The sequence below is a fragment of the Eretmochelys imbricata genome, chromosome 14, assembly GCF_965152235.1.
Source record: "Eretmochelys imbricata isolate rEreImb1 chromosome 14, rEreImb1.hap1, whole genome shotgun sequence".
NCBI classification, from domain to species: domain Eukaryota; kingdom Metazoa; phylum Chordata; order Testudines; family Cheloniidae; genus Eretmochelys; species Eretmochelys imbricata.
Genome location: NC_135585.1, coordinates 13,694,203 through 13,718,989, shown reverse-complemented (window position 1 = coordinate 13,718,989; position 24,787 = coordinate 13,694,203). Strand labels below are relative to the sequence as shown.

Genomic DNA, 24,787 nt, shown 5'->3' with positions numbered 1-24,787 from the left:
TGCCAGCAAGGTTATCTTAGCTTCTTAACCCTTTACAGGTGAAAGGGTTTTGCCTCTGGCCAGGAGGGATTTTATAGCACTATATACAGAAAGGTGGTTACCCTTCCCTTTATTTTTATGACACCTTGGTTTGAAAAATCAATATTTGTTATCTCTTAACATAAAGCACTAAGAGCACCTTGTTATCGTGGATTGAGGAGAGGTAAATTTGGAGCTAAAGCATGGCCCAAAATGGATGAAAATAGGCACAAAAGATCTACATCTAATTGTATGGTGAAGAACTATGCTTCTATTAAGAAGAGGTGAGTCAAATCCAGCTCACAGGAATTATGCAATCTGCTGTTCTGATAGCCCTCATCTTTAAATATAGGGTCGGGCCCAGGGAAATTACTGGGCCAAGCATGCAGTGCTTCCATGTGAGCCAGGTGGCACTTTATTATGGAGGGTGCTGTGCATCCCACAGTTCTGGAAGATCTCAGCATGGAATGATCAGTTATGAGCCAAGCAGCACTTTAAAACCAGGGAGAGGACAGGTCCCAGAATACAATGCCCCATCTTTAATGTGGGGGGGAGGGGCAGGCTTTGGGAGGGCAGCCCACAGAAAGGATAAGTCCCAGCATGCATTGCATCGTCTTGAAGAAAGCAAAAAGCATTGCATGTTGGGGATCCAGCCCCATAGCTAAGGGGGGGACATGAGGTGGACTGCCCCCACCCTGGACATTTTTTTTGTCCCTCCGTCCCATAGAAATAAGATGTGTTGCAGGTTTTTTCTCTAGTTTCTTAGCTTGTCCTCAGATGTGTGATAGTAGGCCTAAGACCACAGAGTAGTAGTCACAGTTCCGATAGCTGAGGTGTGGCATGAGGGGATGCTATTGACTGCGTTTCAGCTAACTGAAGAGTGGTGGCTGCATCATGTTGCTGCTATAAGAAAGGATGTGTGTAACCCTGGTAAGAAAGTGTCTGCAGATAGAGCTTGCCAAGCAGGGACATAGCATTCTGTGCTGGGAGTTCCTGTGACTAGACGTTGGCTTCCTGTTTGAAGGGCAAAGAAGGCAAGAGGGGAGTTCCTTTTGAAATGGGAGCAAGCAGAATGCTCCTTTGGAGCGCACGAGAGAGCGTGGATGGGCTGCCAAGAACTGGAACGTTCCTCTGTGGCCCAGAAGAAACCGTGGATGGACTGTCTAGGGGCTGTGGAACTATTGCAGAGCCAAAGGGGACGCGAAGATTGACGGGCACCAGGGCTGTGGGCCCTATCTCCCCAGTGACTGGGGCTGGTTCAGACCCGTCTCCATTTTGTGCTGCTTTGCCATCACTGCAGTAACCCACTTTGAGGGGAGGTTCAGCCTCGTGTGGGTTGGGGAAGCTGCTTTGCTGAGAGGCATTTGCCCTGAAGGGAAGGTATCACAACGCTGCAGACAGCCCCAGTGGGCTGTAGGCACCAGCGAGAGGAGCTGTAGAGTTGCCCCAGAGGAGCCATGGAGGCAGGAGGGCAGGGGAGGAGGAAGATGCAGGCATTGCTGGTGTCTGCTGAAGGACATAGGGGCAAAGCACGGGCACCAACCCTCACAATGCAACGCTGCCTCTTTAATTGTCCAAGAGCACCCTCCCCTTGCCCCCCAGCACCCTCCTTGCCCTTGTGACCTATGCGCAACACAGGGCTTGGACAGGGGCAAGCACGTCTGAGACTGAAACTGCGCACGCGCAGAGTCTACCAGCTCTCTCTTCCGAGTGGCTTGCGCATGCGCACAAGGGCCGCCCGGCGTGTGGTGACGATTCTGGGGAGTCGTCACTCCCCTCCGCTTCCCCGGACCATGGCGTGCGGGAGGCGGAGCTTGTCTCCCGAGGAACGCGCGCAGGCGCTGTGGCTGGCGCGGAGGGGGCGGCGCTGGAGGCGGAGGGGTTGCCAGGGAGACAGGCCCAAGCCTGTTGCCTGCCCGGGCCGTGCGGGGCGGGATGCAGTCGCCGGCGGCGCCGCCGCTTCAGAGCCTAAAGAAGGAGCCTCGGGGCGGCCGCAGGGTCCCCTCGCTCATCGCCGTGTCCGAGACCATCAACAAGTCGAGCAAGAAGGACGCCCGGACCAAAACCCCCCAGGGTAGGGGCGGGGCGCTGGGACCGGCAGCCCTGCGGTGCCCTCCCTTCCCCCCCCCCCGGCACTGCTGCAGGGCCCCCCTCCTCCGGGCACAGTGAGGGGGCCCGGGGACTCCCCCCCATGCGCAGAGACCCCCCCCTCCTCCGGGCACAGTGAGGGGGCCCGGGGACTCCCCCCCATGCGCAGAGACACCCCCCCTTCTCTGGGCACAGTGAGGGGGCCCGGGGACTCCCCCCCCCCCATGCACAGAGACACCCCCCTCCTCTGGGCACAGTGAGGGGGCCCGGGGACTCCCCCCCATGCACAGAGACACCCCCCCTCCTCTGGGCACAGTGAGGGGGCCCGGGGACTCCCCCCCCATGCACAGAGACACCCCCTTCTCTGGGCACAGTGAGGGGGCCTGGGGACTCCCCCCCCATGCACAGAGACACCCCCCCTCCTCTGGGCACAGTGAAGGGGCCTGGGGACTCCCCCCAGGCACAGAGATCCCCCCTCCTCTGGGCACAGTGAGGGGGCCCGGGGACTCCCCCCAGGCACAGAGAAACGGTCCAGACACCACTGCAGGGACCCCACCCGCCCAGGCACAGTGACGGGGGAAGGCTCTGACAGGGCACAGCACTGGCACCAGCTCCAGAGCCCTGCCGTGCTGGCATACAGCTGAGAGGTATTGGTATTGCTGCCAGGCAGTCACTGGGGCAGGGCTGTGGCACCACCTAACGCATTGGGAGGTTGCCCATCCTGCCATCGCCCAGGTAGTGTAGCCAGAGATCCCCTGGGACAAGCTGGGAGCCCTGGCAACATTCCCATTGCCCGCTGTCACCACCGCCAGCACAAAATGGTGATGGAGTGTCTGAGTGGACCTTGCATTGCCTTGACAATCCTGCCTTGGACCTGATGGGTTATAGGGCTGGGGGTATCCAAGTGAAGCTGGTCTCGCTTTAACAGCACTGCGAGGGCCACACGCTGAACATGATAGTCAGTGGTTCTGATACTGTTACTAGCTACCTACTGTGCATTCACTTTGTAGGAGAAAATCTCATCTCCACCTGCCCTTTTCCAGACTTTTATCAGGCGGTTGTTTTTTTTTGTTTGTTTGTTTTAAGGGGGAGGCAGGACCCAGCAGGTTAAGTTTTCCAAAAGCTGCACCTGTGTTGGAGATGCAGCAGCAGCTCCAGTATGTCTAATTGGGTGCATGGTAAGACATGCTTTAATATTTTCCGCAGGCCACAGAAAAGGAACATATGTGCCTCCAATGAGATTGCAGAAATAATCGGGCAGGTCTGGTTGGCTTGGCTAGCCCTACCCTCGGTATACATGCAATTGATTTATCACTGATGCACATTAGATCCATATTTAATCCACTTACCCAGTTAAATATTGGAGTCCTAGGGAGAATGATTTTCAAATACCAATTATAGTCAGTGAGAAGACTGCTAAAATCTGCCTCTGAGAAGTGCAGTGATCTCATATGTTTTCAAAATATGTATTACATATAATTAGAAGGAGGTTTCACCCTGATATTCTTTTTAATGTTTGAAAGGGATTGAAATATAATACTGCATATTCCTAATTATGTTAACATACCTGTCTCAAAAATCAATAACATTTGGCTGACTCTTACTACTGATTTTCTTTCTGGTTGGAGAAACTTTTGTTGCTTTGAGTGAAAGGTGGGGAAAGCCTTTTAAAGCTAGGATTATTTCTTATTGAATTGTGGTAACATTGGGGCGCCCCAACCAGGGTCTATTGTGTTAGGTGCTGTCAAGCACATAACAAAAAGGTAGTTCTTACCCTGAAAAATTTACAATCTAAGACCAAAAGGAGAGACAAAGAAAATATAACATCACAAAGTAATGAGGAGAATGCCACAACTTGGGACATAAGCAGATCAAATTATCAAAGCTGTGATGATCAATATGTATTTATGAGCTGCAAAAACGTCTCCCTGAATATACAAATCTGATATTTTTGCATACATGATACAGTTTTTGTTTAAGGACTATCATGTAGTTGAGTGAGTAACTGTGTTAAAAGAAAAGGAGTACTTGTGGCACCTTAGAGACTAACCAATTTCTTTTTGCGAATACAGACTAACACGGCTGTTACTCTGATAACTCTGTTAAAGTTCTCTATTTCCATTTGAAATAGGAAACTTTTGTAAAAGTTCTTTGTTTCCATTCTAGGTTGTTGCCTGCTGGAAATGTACTACTTGAAAATGTATCGCATTGTGTCTAAGCCAGGGTGAGGGGAATGGGGCAGATGAAACCCACTGTCCATGTTCAAATCATGTGGATACCATGATGTGCTGAGCACAGGCGATACTGAGTTCTAGTTTTCCATACACCTTGAAGACTAGTACTGCCTTTAAGGCTTTCTCAGTTGGCTGAAAGAAAGAAGGTTTCCCTGGGAGAGGAAGACAATGTGTTTTTACTTCTTTGCTTGTGCTTCAGATAAGAAGAGAGTGAAGACATTTGAGCAGCCCTCCCCACCAGTTCAAGAGGAGCCCGAGCCTGTCAGCTCTGTTCTGCAAGGAGATGAAATCCAGGCTCTGGCAATCAAGGTGGAAGATCTAGAGAAGGTGGGTATAAAATCTCGTGTCCCTTGTCACAGGGAGTAGCTGCCTTCACTGAAACTTTCCCTTTATCCTGAATGGGGGTTTGGGGAGGGTCTCATCAAAACAAACTATAGGAGCTTTGCTTTTGTTCCACTTGTTGCTGTCCTACTTCTGATGGTCTGTCAAATCATCAGAATTTTTAGCTACTCTTTTTAGCTGCTGAAAGTGGAGGATTAATTTTATACGAAGATCTTAAATGTCAGGATGAACCATCTGGTGTGTTCAGAATCACATTTCCAACTTTTTTTTTCTTTTAAGATTTCTATGGTTATGAAAAAAAAATAGCAACTTTATGAAACCCAAGAGGTAGCACCTGTCACTAAGCTATGGTGCAGAAAATTCTTGGGGGAGGCCACTCAGAGTTAATTCCCTGCCCCATCAAAGCAGCAGAGTCAAGATAGTAAGGATGTTACTTAATCTGATAACTGTAGCTCCATACACCACACCTTCATGAGAAGGACCAGAAGTGTGGTGTCAGATCTTGGTGAGTTCTTTACTTCCAGGACCTCCCCAGCAAGATCAGAAGGGTGGAGATGAGGCAGTGCTATACCTAACCTCATTGCGAATGTGTATTCTGTTTCTGTAGCTCCATACTCCACGCCTTCCCCAAGAAAGGGAGAAAACTCCTATTACAAGGAAGTTCCTCATTCGAAGACACAAACCCCAGGAGGCTGGGAAGAAGGCACAACTCCTGATAGCATATCCTGCTGTTACTGATGCATCTAAGAGACCACTGAGTTATTCTGGTAGGGTTAAACTTGAGCTCTTAACCTGTTACTCTTATTTTTGCTAGAACTACCTGTGGCTAGACCTTTGAGAGTCCAGAAATGAATCTGAAATTCTTGTGGTCTCAGTTTCTATTTCTGTCCACTGTGTTTGATGAGGAGCACTCTGTGATCTCACAGTCTGTCTTGCTTTATTGTAGGGCCAGAAGAACCCTTTGTTGGTAATTGTGAACAAATTCTCCCCCACAGCATCTTAGGAAGTCTCCAGGAATTCAAGAGAGAAGCTTTAGCTAGAGGAAATGCTGAGGTTGGTTTATAAAGTTGTGAAATGGCTGCCATCAAATGTTGTCCTAGAAGTAGAGTGTGAGTAGTGTTGGATGAATTTTTTTGCATGAATAGTTTATTCACTGAAAAATGGACTTCCAATTGTTCCAAAACTATTTGCAAACTTGTCAATTTCAACCCCAAATTTCTTTCTGGCTACATTCACAAGGGGATTTATGTGGCATTCACAAACCTGAGGAGGAGGTGGCGATGGTGCTCCCATTATGCCCAATAGCCCACTGGTTGGGGCACTCAGTATGGATGTGGAAGACCCAGGTTCAAATTCCTGCTTTGGTGCAGAAACTTGAATTCGGGTATCTGCCCTCCCAGGTGAGTGCTCTAACTACCAAGCTATTGGGTGTTCTGGGGAAGTCTCTGTCTTTTCTGTTAAAGCTTTCCATTTTTCATGAAATATTCATTGGGTCAGAAAGAGAGAGAAGTAAGATTCTATAGCCTGGTGGTTAGGGCACTCACCTAGGAGCAGGAACTCCTTGGTTCAGGTCCCTAGTCCAGAGCAGGGATTGGAACCTGGTTTCCTGCATCCCAGGTGAGTACCGACACGGGGTTATTGGGGGCACCACCACCACGGAAACTGGGAGGGGGGGGAAGTTTTGGGTTAATCCAAAATGATTTTTTTTGTTTGGCTAGTGAACCAAAAAATCTGTTGTTCACACAGTTCTAGTAGTGAATGCAGTAGACTTAGGTTTAATTGAAAATGATTCAGAAAATTCTCTGGCATGAGACATGGTTTGCCCATATGGGGGGAAATTGCTTGCAGAGTAGCTGCAATGCCAGGCCTACTAAGTCCTGTCTGGAGAAGAGTCCCACAGTAAGAGGCATTGGACAGTTCCAGGCTCCAGTTCCTTCAGCAGTTCTGCTGAGAGCACCAGTACTGAGTAGCACAAGAAGTGAGGTGATGAGACAGTTTCATTCGTTATGTCTGACTACTCAATGTAGTATAGTCTGACGCAGTCTGTGAGTGATGCTGTGAATGCCAGAAACTCTGTTGATCCAGAATTGATTGCATAGAGATGGTGCCAATCCAGAACACTCTTTTCTTTACCCCTTTGCCCCTTTTGTTTTTGTGGTGCCTGTGCCTCGATGGATAGGCTAATCTAACATTTTAATTTCTGTTCAGTTAGCTGAGCTGATTGCAGACTCAGATCTGGATGGTACAGTGGCAGCTTTAGAGAAGTACAGAGAGAAACATGGGGAAGGGAAGAAGAGAAAGTCTCTCTGGGCTCCACCATCACAGCACAGGGCCCTCCAGAACTGGCATCATAATGTGGCACTCAGGAAGAAGCAGCAGAGTTTTCTGAGTAGTGAGTAAAGCTGGAACAACTTAATTGTGTGGAACGCCACGTAAGACTGTGTGAACCAAACACCATCACAGTAAGTTATTACTGTCCCTGGCAAACCAAGGCCTGGCTGATTTGCGAAATTGTATTGCTGTGCAATTATCCACACATTTTCAGTGCTCCCCAGACTCCAGTAGTGCTGGGTGAGATGTTTCAGCACATTCAGGCTGTGAGGATGGCCTTGATGGCTTGTACGGCTGTGGCTGGAAGTAGCAGTGAGGCAGATTTGGGGGCGGGGGGGGGGGGGTGACTGGAAGAGAGTTACCGTGCTGGAGAGAGAGCTAGCTGGAAGGAGTGAGGCTGATTTTCTGGAGACTCTGGTTGGTAAAAGAGATGATTCTGTTTTGCTTGTTTTTAGAGTTTCTTCGGAAACCAGAAAATGAACTGCTGATGAATCTCTCAGAGGATTACAGACGAGTCCAGGAAGAGCGATATCTTATCGACCGGAGCCTCCCTGCTCTGCACTATGGGAAAGTGAGAGCCCCACTTCTTCAGAGTCCTGATTATTCTGGTTTTGTGAAAGGGGAGGCCATTTGGACTAGGATGTTAGTGTCATGAATAATACTGTTGGGACTGGCATTGAGGAGCCATCTTTAGGCATCTACCACATCCACTGCAGGTCCGAAATGAATTACAGAGCTTTCAGTTATTTCAAAGAGAAACATCATTTGATTTAAAAATGGTGGTGGTGTAACAAGTATTGGTTAGATCTAACGGATGCTGCTCTTGTGGGCTCCTTGCTAAAGATCTTTAGTGCGTAGGGCAGTGCCATGCAGTGAGCCTCCTACTAAGGAGCAGCAGAGGCTGGGGAGATGGCATGGTCATGTGCCAGAAATTACTATTACCAGGCAACAAAGATCTAATGGCGTCAGGGCTAGATGGCCGACGTTCCCATTCAGAAGGTGCTCTGAAGGGAAATGCTCCTGGGCTAAAACAAGGGAGTCATTTGCTGTGTATTTACAGCACTAAAAAAGGATTCACATCAATGGGACTATATTGTGTTTAATATCATTTGATCTTTCATTCAGTCAGAGTGTCCATTTGGACTGAGGAGAGGTCATAATTGGTTAAATCTTCTTATAAACAACATGTGATGCCTTCTGCTTAGTTCTTGTGAGAATGACAGGCAGATTATCATTGCATGGTGGCAACCTTTTTTTTCCTCCCTAGGGCTACCATGTAGGAAGTGAGTTCTGGAGCCAGCCTGAGTGTATTGGAGATGAACTCACTGGTGTGGTGATGACATTGACCCAGAGAGAGCGAGGCTACCCAGAGCCTGTCACTCATGTAGGGAAACCTCAGAGTGTCAGGATGGAGATGGGTGAGGAAATGGGTGGAGGCACAGCATTAACGGGGAGGTGTGTGGAACAGCAAAGATTAACTATCCAGTAGTTTTAAATTGCTGCAAGGAAGCTCGTATTGCTAGGGTCTCTTCTGGCAGTGGGAGGGCATTGATGTGAAGCAGCTTACACTGTCAAGCATCTAGTCATCACTTGCAGGGACCTGCCAAGTGGAAGGCTGCACTACTGTAGCCCTAGGTGACACTGCCAGGGTACTCCTAAGATTAAGCTTACTCTGATGGAATGGTGTGTCTCAGAGATTGGACTGTTGCAAGATCAGTGGTCGGGGAGAAAGTGAAATCAATAGGCATGTGGTGTGTAAACACTGAGCTCACATGTGATTAATTCCACAGGTTCCAGATCTGCAAAGGAGTCCCCTTTCCGTCTCACCTGGGATAAGAGTCTCTTCCTGAAGTATCGACGACAGGAGTTAAAATCCATCCTAGAGGAGCTGGATTTTAATCACCCTGTAAGACCAGTGGACTCTCTCCTAAGTACAAGGCACTGTATTTTAAGGCAGCATACTGTGCTTCTCTCCTTCCTTATCAAAGGATATACTATAGCCTAACTTAACTTAGTGACTTCTGGGTAAGGAGAAAAACTAACAGATGTCCTTTTTCATGTCTATTACTTTTTGTCAAGGACCTAGATGGCCTGGAAGTTATTGGTAAAGGGCAACCTTTCACTTCTGTCTCAGCACTGTATTTCCCACTGTGCCAGGAAAATAAGGAAGGCACCACTGAAGAGAGAGAGAGCCTGTAAGTTATGTTTGATGATAGTGATAAGGAATTGTGGATACTGACCAACAGTCTTTGAGGATTTCTCACTTGTCCTTATCCAGAATGGGCCGGGTTCTCCATAGAGGATAGGGAAGTGGCCTTAAGAAAGCCAGAGATAGCTAGTAGAGAACTCCCCCTGTGCAGGGGGAATTCTCCACTGGTGGAAACCTGATGGAGGTAGCTCCATTGCCTCCAATACCAAATGTCCTCCTCATCCCGTTGTAAGGGGCCACGTTGATAGTGTTCCAGGGTGCAGCAGAGGTGGAAAGAGGAGGAGGAGATATGGTGGAGTGAAGCACTGCTATGGTCAGTTCTCCACTGGCAAAGTTAGAGGTGCTTCTGTATGACTATGAACTAGCAATGGGGCCTCGTGGCTGAGGATCAAGAAGCTGAAACCAACTTCTTGTGACCCACCCCCTTTCCACTCAGTGTGCCCTAGGTTAGGCAGGGTGGAGAATCTGCCCCTAGTTATTCCAGGCTGTGCATCTCCTTCTGGTGTCTTCAGTCTTCCATCTTCCTCAGATATCTTTTTCTGCCCATGGTGGGCATTACTTTTGGTCCATTCTTTGGTGGATATTGCCTCTTCATTTAGTGATCTGTCCCCAGCCTTTCTTAGGCAGGTGTCCTTGTCCATTTCATCAGCATGAGTTCCATCCTGCCCATTCTTTGTGGTGACAATATCAGTCTATGTTTGGAGTTCCTGCACCCACCCTCGAAGCTGTAGTCCAATGACACTGTCTGTAATCAGAGGACTCTGTGATTTCATGAGTTTTCAGTCTGTTGGCCACAGTTGAACCCTACAGATGAAATGGTTAATCAGAAATGAACCCTCTGTTTCTTGGTTAATGTGGGTGTTCTAAACAACCACTCTGTTCCCCAGTGCTTGATAATAACTTGCTTGAACAGTCCCAAGAGAATATTGGCCTTTGCTTTGTTTAGCAGTGATCCCTTAGAAGATTATCCAGATGTGGTTCCAGAACCAGTATTAGGTCCATCTTTGCAGTTTTGTGGAGAGCCAGCTCGTTGGATCAATAGCACCACTTCTCATAGGGTAAAATTGCAATTGTTTTGAAATATGATAAGGCTAAGTTTTCTTTCTTTCCTAAGTCATAGCTGTATATTGAGTGTAACCAGCAGGGATTATTCTGGATATCATAAAGTGGTTGCTAAACTTGTACTTGCTTTGGAGGGATCTAGAAACAGAGACAGGCAGTTTTGTTTGTGTTTCTGTTCTGCCTCAGTCCACTCCTGAAAGTGGCAACTTGGTGGGGTAGGGACAAACAATGCCTTGCAGAACTTTCTGTCAGGCTGGATCTAATAGTTTAAACAGCCAGCTGTAGTATCACTTCATTTGGTCACGGGAAGGCAAATCCTGTGGTTACCTTTTTTCTTTCTCTCTTCCACACAGGATGAAATTGGCATTGCTGCCCGGGTCACCTTTGAAGTTTTGGCGGGTGAGAAAGCTGAATCCTGCCTGACAGTAAGCAATGATGGCACAGCTGCCATATGGTATGATTGGCGGAGGCAAGCCCAGTCTGTTACCTTTGAAGAAACTAAGGAGAAAGGGATGCCATATTTTTACTTTAACACCAGACCAGGTGAGATGTGGATCTCTTAAAGATTACCGTATGGGCTTTATACCAATGCCAAAGGAAACATGTGAGGTGGACATGTTCAGGGGGTTATCTGAGTCAGGCCACTGCCAAAGCAAACATATGTGGTGATTCTCCATAAGAAGCTATCTGGGGCTCCCAGAGCAGACTAATGCCAGAGGAGATGTGTGAGACAGATCCCTTTCAAGAGTGGTTGGAGGAAAGCGAGTGAGTCCTAGCCAGAATTTGTATGGGTAGAATATCTAAAACCGCATGATTTTCTATTGAAAAATTGGGGCAGAACGTGTACGGAGAGGGTTGAGATCAAGGTAAAATTAGGGATTGGAAGGGTGAAGAGAAAAAACCCCAATCAGCAATCAGAATGGGAGTAAACCTGGAAGATGGATGGCGATATTAGGTGTGATATCTGGCTGAAAAACAGACATTGACGCCAGAAAATAAGCAGATTTGTGAAGTATTTGGAAGAGGAATTCTGCAGAACAAGAGAACTCTTGTAGTCAGGTGACTGATGTGTTCTCTCTGTTATTCTTAGGTGTCATTCTGCCTGGGGAAACTAGAAACTTTTCCTTCTTTTTCAAGTCGGGGAAGGCAGGAATCTTCAGTGAGTCCTGGGAGTTTGGGACTCACCCCATGTTATTAGGAGGGGCTGTCCTACAGGTGTCCCTGTGGGGCATTGCTTTGTATGAGGATATGCTGGCTGGCCTCAGAGATGAATTGGAGGTAACCAAGTGGTTAGCTGTGGGAATATAAGCTTCAGACTCAGTATGTAAATATAGAATATAGTATGATGTGGGTGCTGCAATGTTTTCATTGCCATAAAATTGTCACTAAGAGTAAGATTATCAGTTACTTACATAGCACCCAAAAGTGTGTTGTGTTTTTTTGTCTTTTCTAGTTTTAGTTAATTAGGTGATTATGCAGGTTTTCCAAATGAAGTGACATCAGCACTCCACATCACCTCCATCTATTTTTGTGCATCTTGTATAAAATCTAATGATGTCTGTCCTAAAATACTTACTTTAAAAAAAAAATCCTTCTACTTTTTTCCTTTTTTAAGTGTTAGTTACTGGTATGGCTGGAGTTTAATGACCTACTGAGTAAAGTCAAATTAAATAATAATTTTAAAATTATACCATCATCTGTAAAATATAGATGTTTGTGTGATCATTTTAATGACCACTGTATCGCATGTAAATACATCTGTGTATTTGTGTCCTTATAACTGATCATATTTGTTAATGTATGCCTATAGTAGTGTGTGTGTGTGAATTTCTTTGTGTGTGTATGTGGATCAAGGAATCACATCTATTTTGGTTACTGTGGTGCCCCAGAGTGAGCTGGCTGCGCGAGAAGTTGCTGTCATAGTAAAGGAGAATCTGAAGGAGCTGCTTGATCGAATTCGGACACCGGAGCGAGTCCCATCTCCTGTGGATGCTTATATCACAGAGGAAGAGTTATTCCACAGAAAGAATCCAGAGGTACAGCTTGCCATTTGATATTCTACACTGAACTGAGCATAAGTACTCGGGAATGATGATGCCGTGGCCTATGTGGTGCATCCCAGGGTTTCTAAGCAGGAAGATAGACTCATCTAGCTTGTCAGTTTAATCGCTAGATGGTGGTCTTATTTGCAAAGTGAGACTTGTCTCACATCTGTATTTATCTTTTCCTTTTCTGTTATCACAGTTGCACTATCAGCACCAAGTGGTGAAGGAGCTCCACAAATTGTGGAGGCAAAACATAAATTTTCCCTCAACTTCAGAGGAAGAGGAGATTTGGCGCCAGAAGAGCGTAGTGCAGCCAGTCTCAGGCCATAAGAGCATTGTACAGGAAATTTGGTGCCGGAACTGTGCTATTGACATTGCATGTCAGAAGAGTGTTACTGGGGAGATCCCACGCCAGAAGAGTATTGCGGAGGAGATCCTAAGCCAGATGATTAATGTGGAGGAGGAGGAAGTGAGCCTGCAAGAGTGGAACCTTTCCTTTGCGGATTTTAAACAGGTTCTACCCCTCTGTCCTTGTTAAAATTGTGATGGGTTGGCAAGGAATGGAAGTGGTATCCACTTTGAGATTTGCTTGTTTGGGAATAGTCTGGTATGTTCCAGCTCCCAAATGAATGAAGTCGTGTGTGTATCAGAAGTTTGAGTAAATCACTGCAATGAGGTGAGAGGGTGTGATTCACTGAGTGTGTCAGCGAAAACCTAGCAGGGAATGAATCATCCTTCAGCACTGCTGACCATGTCCTGGGTGCTCTTGTGAAGAGATTCCCAAGGGAGACTTTGCAGCGCCTGTGTGATGAATTAAAAAGAATTGGATAACATTGTATGTGTTCAGTAGTATTTAGCTGTTGGAAAGCTAAAGCATTTAGTATGGAAGAGAAGTGCTTGTTGTTTATTCCAGGATTTAGAATATGAGGGGTGGGGTCATGATCCAGCCCCCTCTGTTTCCCTTACAGATCCTTGTGCTTAAAAAGTTGTCCTTATCCATCAGAGGATTTGGGGGCCTAGTGCTCACAACAGGGTGCAGACAGGGTATTTTCCAATTCTCTCCCTGACTGTGGTGTTTGTTTGGATTTAAGAATCCAGAGTGGTGTAACTTAACAGTGCAAGTTTGGCTACAGGGCACTGTTGGAAACCTGTCTGTTGCGTTTATAGCTTTATTCCCCATTCCCTCCCTTTTTGGACCCCCAGGGTCCTCATTCTGGCTCTGAAGCTGAGGAGTTGCTCACTGGGCTTTCTATCCCATTAGGCTTTGCAGTTAATCCCTGAGGAGGAAAAACGAGAAGCAGCCCTGACTCAGCTCAATAAGGCAGCATTGGCACTTTGTGTTGAACAGAGGCCAACCCAGTCAGATCTCCTGTACCAAACATGGTATGTTACCATTGCAGAGAAAAGCCCTTTCCAACAAATACCTTCGCTTAGTAGCACTGGCAAACTCCAGAAGAGAGCAGATAAGTGTGTCCAGCAATATGAGTTCTATCAGTCCTCTACATGCAAGGTTTTCTACAGCTTAGGGATAGCAGCTGTCCAAGTCGTAGATCCCATTTGACTCTGGAGATAAGCCAGAATATTGATCTCTTGCTGCTTTGGAGACTACTTGAGATCATTTCATTCTCCGAGATTGTTATCTGGCAGAATATTCTGTGTTTCCTTTTATGAGGGTCTCACCTGGCAGGCAGTTTTCTCTAACATTGTACTTGAAAAGGTTGTTGTAGCCCATATTCTGTCATTGACTCTTACTTTAGGGCTGTAAACACACTGAAAGTTTCTGTTCACCTGTAAATCAGAAGGACACAGGAACGCCAAGATGCAGATGGAAATCTGATCCACATTGACTCATGTTGAAGAGGAAGAAACCTTATTTCATAATATTTATAGATCCAGCTGACCTCTGTTTCCCAAACTATTGAGAGCCATGGGGGCTATTACTTCATAAAATAATTTCTCCTGAAGCCATCTATGCACAGTTGTCAGACCTTGGATGTTAGCACATTGAGTTAGTTGGAAGCGACAATAGCTCTTACTGGCTGAGGTGTCTTTGTTCATGGGCACAGGGTAGAACAAGATGCTGTGAGAAGCAAAAACCCTGCCTTATGCTGCCCCTCATCCCCCATGCACATATGAATGCTCTCCTGCACAACTTCTGGCCATGGCAAATACTGGCGGTTTTGTTTCTCAGTTTCCAGCTGTGGCGTGAAGCAGTTGAAGGTCTGGTGAGCCGCTCCCTAATGCTGAGATCCTTGCTCGGCATGCCTGAGAAGGACACTTCCGTAGAAAGTGTTCCAGAGGAAACAGGTAAATTTCTAGTCTTAGCACACCAGCCTTTAAGCCATTTAAGCAGGTTTTCCTGGGCCTTTTAAGTGGAATTCAGTTCCATTTAATTTCAGGTAATTTACTGAGCTTCAGCTGAAATGACTGCTGGTACTTGAGCACTTCCCGCACTGAGCCCTTTGTGAGGCAACCTATCAGAAAAAGTAGTGCAGAGTATAGTACTCACCCTGGTTTGTAGTGTGGTTCTTAAAGGCACAGAAACCTGTTGGCTTAGCATTCATATTTGTATTTCTGTTAACATTTAAGCCTATTTCTCACCCATACTAATAAAAACATTACCATTATTACTCCTTTACATGCTAGTCCTGCTGCATATTTATTGCTGCTTATGTCCAGCCTTAAATATGACTATACCTGAGAAGTCGGAGTACTGTACAAATGCTAATTTGCAGTATGCTTCCATAAACATCAGATAGAGGAAAATACATTGTAATATAATGTATTTACAGTGCACAGAGGCATTGGATTTGCAGCTCTGTACTGGATCTTGAAACAATGCTCTGGGATCACTGGAATTGTTTTGGTTGCAGTGGATCTGAAGCAGATTGTAAAAGGAGGAAAGGAAGATCGGAAAGCCTTGCAGAAAGAAGAGAAGAAGACAGCTGGGGGCAAGGAAAAAGAGGACAAAAAAGGAGCAACAAAGTCAACAGGAAAAGATAGAGAGGTATGTGGTGGAAATCTAGAAGATGGAAAGTGATTAACTGGTTTCTAAGAGAGTATGTGACAGATAACAAGGGTGTGTATATTGGGCTTGTAAACCTCCATCTTCCTGTGGAAGAGTTGATTTCCTCTCTTTTGAATGAACTGCTGTCTCTGATGTGCAGCATGCCCTGCAATTTGAAGGATGCTATGGTCCTACCTTTGTCTGTCTTTCTCTGTATGATCAGGAACGTTCAAATAGCAGGAAGACGAAAGGGAAAGATGAGAAAAGAGTAAGAACTCCAAGTTTCACACGGGAGGTGAAAGAATTGACACTGCTGGATAGCGTAGATTCAGACCAAGTAGAATCTCGCCAGGAACAAGTAGATCCCATTGTACTTGAGAAATACCGTGAAAAACTTTATGTTGAAGTAAGTCTGGTCTTATCTTTCCATGTTTCTCATTCTCCTGTGTTTTTTGTCACCTTTTCTCAGTTGCTTTTGTTCTGTGCTGTCTCCTCTTCTTTGCTTTTAAGCTTAGCATGAAGCTAGGTGCACAGCTGAGCATTTTATCAGATAAAGAAAACCTAATGAACAAATTGTCAGCAAATGTTAGCATGGGCTGCTGTGTTAACAAATCCCCAAGCTGGAATGACTCCATCATGTATTCAGCTGCATCCCCCTGTTCTGACTTGGAATTTCTTCAGCATGCTTACGGATTCTTGAGGGATCATCATACTTAATTTTATGTCAGATAATGTTAAACACACTTTCCTTTAGTTTAGACAGCTCCTGTTAGGGATAAAAATATATAAAATCCAGATATTTCTTTGAGCATTACAAGCACCATGTTTGGGGGGAGGGGGGTGTATATAAGCGAGATGCTTTCGCTTCAGTCAATCCCTTTCACCAACATTTGTTATCATGTTTTCATTAAAAGGGTCTTTGTATTGTTTTCTGTTCTAGGTCTATGGCCTGCTGGATTCAATGGTGTGCAATATGGTTTTTCTATTTGAAGAGCTAAAGAGGGATGCCCATGAGCGGGGGAGTGAAGCATTTTCTGTCTAAAAATACATTGTTGCTGTTCTTTTTAAAGAAATAAATATTCATGTTTATGCAGATCCAGTATAGTCTCCTTTTCTGTCTGAACCTGGCAAAAGTGACTTAAAAAAAACCTGACCAGGATGGCCCTTTTCTCACATTTTGCTATTGGAGATCCATCCAGGGAGACATTCCTAGGTCATCTGTTATTTCGACAAAAAATTTATTGAATGGGGGGAGTTCAGTGCATTACCATGACATTCCCCTCTGGTGTTTTCTGGACCGGTGATCTACTAGGTCACTCCAATCCTTGACTCAGGGAGCCAGCCTTACCCTGCTCTGCTGTGAGAACCCCCGCTCCTGGGCTGTTCAAGCACAGCCTTTGGCATGTAAGCTTCTCTTTGTATTGTGCAACCGAATGACACTAGCCAATATCTCCAGTCCCAGACACAACCTTAGGAACCTCCCTCTTGCAGTGTCCTGTTATGCCCACTGGACACTGCAAGCTTATATGAGTTTGTCAATTTAACAAAGAAATTGATATGTACCAGGCTTGTTATCCCAAGGGGAGTCTCTGACATGCTTCAAAACAAACACACTGCTTCAGGTATAATAAATAAACAGATTTATTAACTGTAAAGATAGATTTTAAGTGATTATAAGCCAAAACATAAGTCAGATTTGGTCAAATGAAATAAAAGAAAAACTCATTCTAAGCTGATCTTAACACTTTCAATGCCCTTATGAACTTAGATGCTTCTCACCACAGGCTGGCTGGTTGCCCTTCAGCCAGGCTCTCCCCTTTGATCAGTGCTTCATTCGCTTGGTGGTGATGTCTGTAGATGGAGGTGGAAGAGAGAGAAAGCATGGCAGACATCTCTCCCTTTTATCATGTTTTCTTCTCTCTTGGCTTTGCCCGCTCCCCTTCAGAGTCAGGTGAGCATTACCTCATCGCAGTCCCAAACTGGCCAATGGAAGGGGGGTGACTCACTCGAGAGTCCAACAGATCCTTTTGTTGCTGCCTAGGCCAGCGTCCTTTGTTCTTGTGAGGCTGGGCTGGGTTTGTCCCATATGTGTCCTGATGAGGTGTGAACTGCCCCTCTGCTCTTAGGGAGTTTTTGCCTGGGCTTGCTTTAAGCCATGAGGACACGTTTTCAGCCTCATAACCATATACATGAAATCACAACCTATAACATTACTATAACAACCATTACTATAACATTACCATGACAACAATGCTCAGTATATCACGAGCCTTCTGAAGACACCTGACATGACAAACTTTGCATTAGATACCACACAATCATAAGGATGAACATGGGGTGTAGGGTGTTCCCACCAGATACTGAATGTCACAGGGGTATCACAGACTCAGAAATGGTTGAGACTAAAAGAAACTGGAGAAATTCTGCCTAAGGAAGAGAGCTGAAAAGTTCCAATAGCTCAAGGCACAGTGCCAGTCTGTTTCTCAGCCTCCTGTCTCTGAAACTAATGAGGAGAGAGAGCACCAAGTGTTCCAGAACCCAACCATCATGACACTAACACAGAGAAATGTCATTAGAACTCCAGCTTTTTAAAATTTTAATCTGTCTCCTTGTGTCAGATTTCTACCTGGTGGAGCTGAATTGAAGTTGGTAGAGTTTAATGGGATGAATTTGCTCCCTTCTGTTTTTTTCTGTAACTGTTTCAGTTCTAGGTTTTATCCCCCCTCTCTGATTTTTTTTTGAGTGAGTTGGGATCTCATTTTTCCCAGCATGAGGCCTCCACACAGCTGCTTGCCATGCCTCCTCCTATGACTTCTCAACAGTGGAGCTCTTCAGAAGTAGCTTGGACAGGTTAGGATTTGGAATCCAGCGTTTACCTAGTGAGGCTTTAATCTTTTGATTTGGTTTGGCCTTTTCTCCTGTTTATTCCTGCCAAAGATTTGGTCAAATTGACAGAACATGGCCTGCCTGTGGAAAGGTTGTCCTCTTTCTTTTATCTGACCTTCCTGCCTGATTTGTCCTAAACCTCCACGATTAAGCAGGAGCCATCCCCATCCTTCCCTGCAGCATCGGCCAGGCTGTAATTGGTATTCTCCAGCCAAGAAGCAGAAATGGGCCCCTTTTATAATACTGTTCCCCACCTCAGTGGAGTAGTACGTTGCTAGTGGAGACAAAAGCAGCACTCCCCTGCCTGGCTATGAAATCATCATCCCACACAGGAGAGAGACAGGATTCCAGTGTAAAGGTGCTACAGTTCAGTCACCTGCCTTCCCTTTCTTTCTCCTCTTTATATAGTGTTCTCCCTTTCTGTTGATCTTAGCATATGTTTCTCTTTGGCCATCTCAATGTACCTGTGTCTCACTGGGGCCCAAATCTTATTCCCCTTACTCCCGGAGCTAGTCCCATTGGAATCAGAATCAATGGAATTGACCCTGTGAGTGAAGAGAGCAGGATTTAGCACTGTGTTAGCCTCTATCATCTGATCATCCCCTCTCCTTGTGCATTGGTTTGCCTCCATGTGTGTCTGCCTGTGTTTCCCCTGCTGCCTCCTCTGTCTAGATTTCCTAGTGTGTCTGTCAGTCACCATGGCATATTTTTGTGGAAATGTATCAATTCTTAATGCCACACCCACACCATTTAGCCCTGCCTTCAGGACATTTTTCAAATCCAGAGGAAGCTGGGATGTAGAGTCTATCTCCACTTGGCACCTTGCTTCAGAAACGTGCAGCCTCCCCGTTAAAGCAGCTGGACTCTGTGCATTAGAAAAGGCTTTGGCATTATGAAGAAAATATATCAATAATCTTACATTTGCAACATGCCTTGAGATTCTTGAGTGACAGGTTAAATGCAGTGTTGCTAATATTATATATGTGCACACACAGTAACACCTGTATTATCAGAGATGATTCATTGTATTTGAATAAATTCCTTTTCTGACATAAGCCCTTACAAGTACTAGCCTCAACAGAGGCAGAGAACACCCTTCTACCTGCAGAGTTAACAAGTGGTAAGAGCTGACTGCCCACTTAGAAAGATGCCAGGAGGCATCCATCCTCCTCCGTTATACACTCAGCATCCTCCTCGTGGCAGCAGGTTTGATGGGAATGTTAGGAGCCGCACCAGAGCCATGCTTGAGCCTACCATGACCTTCGGAAGCTGCCTTGCCCCTTTCCACTGGGCTTGGGCTCTGAGTCTCTGACCACAGTCAACAATTGGTGGCTTTCACAGTCAACCTGTGAAACTCCTTGCCTGAGGAGGTTGTGAAGGCTAGGACTATAACAGAGTTTGAAAGAGAACTAGATAAATTCATGGAGGTTAAGTCCATTAATGGCTATTAGCCGGGATGGGTAAGGAATGGTGTCCCTAGCTTCTGTTTGTCAGAGGGTGGAGATGGATGGCAGGAGAGAGATCACTTGATCATTACCTGTTAGGTTCACTCCCTCTGGGGCACCTGGCATTGGCCACTGTCAGCAGGCAGGATACTGGGCTGGATGGACCTTTGGTCTGACCCAGTATGGCCGTTCTTATGTTATGTTCTAAACTCCAATAACATGAGACGGTGGTTACCATTCTTCCCTTCCCGAATGATGACTGATTATGGACGCATCGGGAATAGTTGGAGAGCCCACCTGACCATCTTCAGATATGAGGGACATGGGACTTCACATAAACATCCTGGAAATCAGAGTCATACGGCTACCTTATATGGCATCCCTAGCTATCCTATAAAATCCAACAGTGCAGATCCTGCCAGACAACACATCTGCAATGTACTGTGTAAACAAGCAAGGAGGTGCCAGCTCATCACCCCTCTGCCAGGAAGCTATCAAGCTCGGAACATGGTGTCACCATCCCGGGATAACCCTAGTTGCTCTTCATCTCCTGGGAGTGAGCAGCAATCTAACAGACTACCTAAGCAGACAGTCTGTCACCAACCATGAGTAATGACTGCCGAGGTTCATCACAGAGCCAGTGTTCTATCGATGAGGGACTCCCATCACAGATCAAGGATAGCACCAAGTGTCAGAACTTTTGCTGCAGAAGGAGTATGAACCCCGAATCATTAAGAGATGCCTTCCTTCTGCCATAGAATCAAGGCCTCTTACATGCCTTCCCACTGATTTGTATGGTGGTATCCAAGATCATGATGGATAGAGCCACACTCATCCTTGTAGCTCCTTACTGGTCGAGACAGTTGTGGCTGACAGACCTACTGCAGGTGCCCATCCAGCCTCCTAACCAGCTCCCAGACTGCCTGGCCCCAGTATCTCAGAACCATGGTCAGATACTTGATAGTCACTGGATGTTGGCTGGCTGAGTAATACTGAAAAAGACTGCTCCTTGTAGGTTTGGGCAATCCTGATACAGAGTAGGAAGACCGCTACAAGAAAGGCTTTCCCCCCTTGAAATGCGAAAGAATCTCAATGTGATAAGCCAACACAACCTGGACCCAGAGCAGGTTCTGATGTTGAAGATCCTTGACTACTTGTTGCATTTAAAACACTTTGCCTTTTGTTCAGCTCTGTTAAGATTCACCTGGCAGCGATTTCAGCTTGCCATCCTCCTTTACAGTTGTGCTCAGTCGTCTTGCACCCGACGGGATCAAAGTGTCTCAAAGGCCTGTTACATGTTTACCTATAGGTCAGAGAACCTATGCTTGCTTGGGACATCAATATTGTCCTCCTGAATCTCACGGAGCCTTCCTCTGAGGCTCTTTCAGAACGCTCATTACACCATCTCACTCTCCAGGCAGTCTTTCTAATTGCCATAATTCTGGCTGGGAAAGTCAGTGAGCTGCAAGCACTCATGGCTGTACTTCCCTGTGAACTTACTCAGAGACAAGGTGGGGTTGAAACCTCATCCTATGTTCATCCAGAAGATGGTCTTGGAATTCCATTTGAACTAATTAGTTAATCAACCTATCTTCTTCCTGAAACCCCGTTCTGTACCAAAAAAGAACTTGCATGTCTCCAGAGTCTTACTTTATTACATTGACAGAACAAACCCATCCAGACTGGCACCTTGTTTATCTGGTGCCGGAGCCATAGCCAGCCACTCATAAAGTCAGGTGGTTCATCATAGAGAATATACCAGAGCATAATACAGGCCATCTCAATATATTATTAGTTGGCTAGTATCTCTCCTTTTGGATGTTAAGACTGAAAGGCTCACTCCACCAGAGCTCAAGCGACATCTTCCACCTACTCCAGGAATGTGGCAATATCCTAAATCTGTAGGGCAACAGCATGAAGTAACTCACGGACCTTTGTCAGACATTACACATTGGACTTAGCTGCTAGGTAAGATGCCAACCTCAGGAGAACAGTGCTCCAATCACTATTCAACTAATCCAGCTGAGACACCTCATTTCCATCATCTTAAGGGCACACTGTTTGCCAGTGACCACAGTGGGATTCCCATTGATATATGCTCAAAGAAGGAACAGTTACCTATCTTGCAGTCATGAGATGTAGTTGGTGCAGATCCTATGACCCACCCTCTATCCCTCTCTTTTCAGAGGCCTCGGCAACCCCAGGCTTTGCCTTGTGAGGCAGGGTCATGGCCACTCTGCCCTATATGCCCTTGCATATATGCCCTACAGACACTGCTGTGCAAACACTCCAATCTTGCACATTTCCTTTCAGGGGAAAACACCCTTGTAAGGCCTGGCTTTGTTCAGAAGACAAAATCTATTAAGAGCCCCAATGTGTGCCCTTCCATTGGAGTATAAGCCCTCAAGAAAGGGTCATTTCTTTAGCCAAAGGGATAGATCTAGATCCCAAGCTGCCAAGCCATACAGGCCAGGCAGGAAGGATCCCTTTTCCTCCATGCTTTGGCATTTGTTTGTATGTATTTAATAATTTATAGTGTGGTATGTGAAAAATAATGTCTAGGTGGCATATGACTATATCCCATATAACATCAGAACACAGACATCCTCATAAACAGAAAGTGAAGATAAAGAAAAGACAGTGTCTCAGACCGGCCAGATGGTATTCCTCTTGATTTATCTCCACTGGGGAGATTCTGTTGGCCAGCTCATGAAAGAGGATTCTGGTGGCATTCTTTTCCACTCACTCTGGGAGTGTATGCTCTAATTCCCAGACAGGAGCATGATCTGGCATCCATCTTTCCTCCCTTTCCCCTGATAGGCAGTCTTTCAGACAGCAACAAAGTCTGAGTTGAGGGTCATCCTGATGAGACTCAGAGCGGCCCAGGAGGTAGCTGTTAGGTATCTTCCCAGATTACCTTCTCTGGTGTAGCCTGAGGCAGAACCTTTGGCTCCATGGCCCAGTTCAACATGAGTAGACCTGCTTACATGGGTCTTGGCCTGGCTTTGGAGTGGACATACGTGGGACTGCTTTCAAAGCTCCCACTCTCTGTGCATCATATAGTGGGGGTGTGGGAGGGAATTAATGACTGATTACCCACAAGAATGTCTCTGCACAGAAGATGTATTCTCTATTAAGAAGATGTCAGGGATTACTAATATTTAAAAAAAACCCTGAAATCCTGTCAGTGATTAAAATAATAGGCCGGGCTGGGGGAGAGTGTGGGTGGTGGTGATGACAGCAAGAGATCTGACTTATTCTGGAATAAAGAAAAGGAGTACTTGTGGCACCTTAGAGACTAACCAATTTATTTGAGCATAAGCTTTCGTGAGCTACAGCTCACTTCATTGGATGCATACTGTGGAAACTGCAGAAGACATTATATACACAGAGACCATGAAACAATACCTCCTCCCACCCCACTCTCCTGCTGGTAATAGCTTATCTAAAGTGATCACTCTCCTTACAATGTGTATGATAATCAAGTTGAGCCATTTCCAGCACAAATCCAGGTTTTCTCACCCTCCGCTCCCCCCCCCCCCCCACAAACTCACTCTCCTGCTGGTAATAGCCCATCCAAAGTGACCACTCTCTTTACAATGTGTATGATAATCAAGGTGGGCCATTTCCAGCGCAAATCCAGGTTTTCTCACCCCCCCCTTCCAAAAACCACACACACAAACTCACTCTCCTGCTTGTAATAGCTTATCCAAAGTGACCACTCTCCTTACAATGTGTATGAAAATCAAGGTGGGCCATTTCCAGCACAAATCCAGGTTTTCTCACCCCCCTCCCCCCCCCAAAAAACCCCCCCCCACACACACAAACTCACTCTCCTGCTGGTAATAGCTCATCCAAACTGACCACTCTCCTTACAATGTGTATGATAATCAAGGTGGGCCATTTCCAGCATAAATCCAAGTTTAACCAGAACATCTGGGGGGCGGGGGTTAGGAAAAAACAAGGGGAAATAGGCTACCTTGCATAATGACTTAGCCACTCCCAGTCTCTATTTAAGCCTAAATTAATAGTATCCAATTTGCAAATGAATTCCAATTCAGCAGTTTCTCGCTGGAGTCTGGATTTGAAGTTTTTTTTTGTTATAAGATAGCGACCTTCATGTCTGTAATTGCGTGACCAGAGAGATTGAAGTGTTCTCCGACTGGTTTATGAATGTTATAATTCTTGACATCTGATTTGTGTCCATTTATTCTTTTACGTAGAGACTGTCCAGTTTGACCGATGTACATGACAGAGGGGCCTCATTCCCTGAGCCAGAGTCTGGTTGCTCTGCAGGGAAGGGCCACCACACTACAGATGGAAGACAAAATTCTCGCTCCCACAACTGATGAGAGGCAGTGGGACAGGCTGAAAGTAAAGGGCTGCTCCTTTGGGCTGTTCCAAATTTAGATCCTGTAGAATCTTAACAGATGCGACTGAAAGGGGGCTGGGACGCCATTGGGGGTGCATTGTGATCAGCTGGCGGAGTCCAGAGGAGGCTGCGGCCCTGGACTACGTTAGAACACTGGCTTTAAAAAAAGTGACTGGCTGGAAGCCAAAGGGGACAGTGACTGAGCGTTTAAACATCCTCCACCCTCCGTACACTGTCTGCATTTCTCTTTCCTCCAGTCCCAGCAAGGGGGTCCCGTCGTCATTTCCCTATTGCATACAGAGACTAAAGGGTTAAAGAGAGCTGGGAGTTTTCTGCTAGCCCCCTAGGCTTCACGGTGGCAGATCATTGCTGGGACAATAAGAACTGGGAGCTTTTGTAAAGTCTGTGGAATTATGCAAGGTAACCTGAAGGGGTTAATGAGAGCAGCCAATCCTGCCTGTGTCCTGTTAGAGCTGAGACAGACCTGCCCAGCCAGCTTAGCAACTTTCACAGCGTGTGCAAGAAGCAGAGAGATTTCTGACAGTCGCAGGGGATAATCTACACTACAACATAGCTCTCCCCGTCCACACACTGCCGGGTCCTCAGGACCCCTGGGGGTAGCAGCGAGGAAGGGATGTAGCCCTTGCTGGATGGGATGGATTTAGGAACTCTGGGATTGAACCTGCACCAAGCTTGGACAGTCATCTTCAGGGAACAGCATAAGGGCTGATCGGAGCACTGTCTGCTG

General features: G+C 46.1%; 1 protein-coding gene across 1 annotated transcript; it reads left to right on the top strand.

Annotated features, from left to right (window-relative positions):
• Positions 1-1,953: 1,953 nt before the first annotated feature.
• MYCBPAP (MYCBP associated protein) lies at positions 1,954-16,395 on the top strand. Its single transcript, XM_077833319.1, has 19 exons — positions 1,954-2,092; positions 4,540-4,667; positions 5,290-5,449; positions 5,629-5,735; positions 6,891-7,074; positions 7,469-7,584; positions 8,281-8,431; positions 8,804-8,919; positions 9,093-9,208; positions 10,169-10,280; positions 10,638-10,827; positions 11,375-11,562; positions 12,174-12,320; positions 12,529-12,843; positions 13,591-13,712; positions 14,521-14,636; positions 15,203-15,336; positions 15,560-15,742; positions 16,277-16,395. Exons 1-19 carry the CDS (start codon positions 1,954-1,956, stop codon positions 16,376-16,378), a joined length of 2,826 nt encoding a protein of 941 aa, XP_077689445.1. The 3' UTR covers positions 16,379-16,395.
• Positions 16,396-24,787: the final 8,392 nt, after the last annotated feature.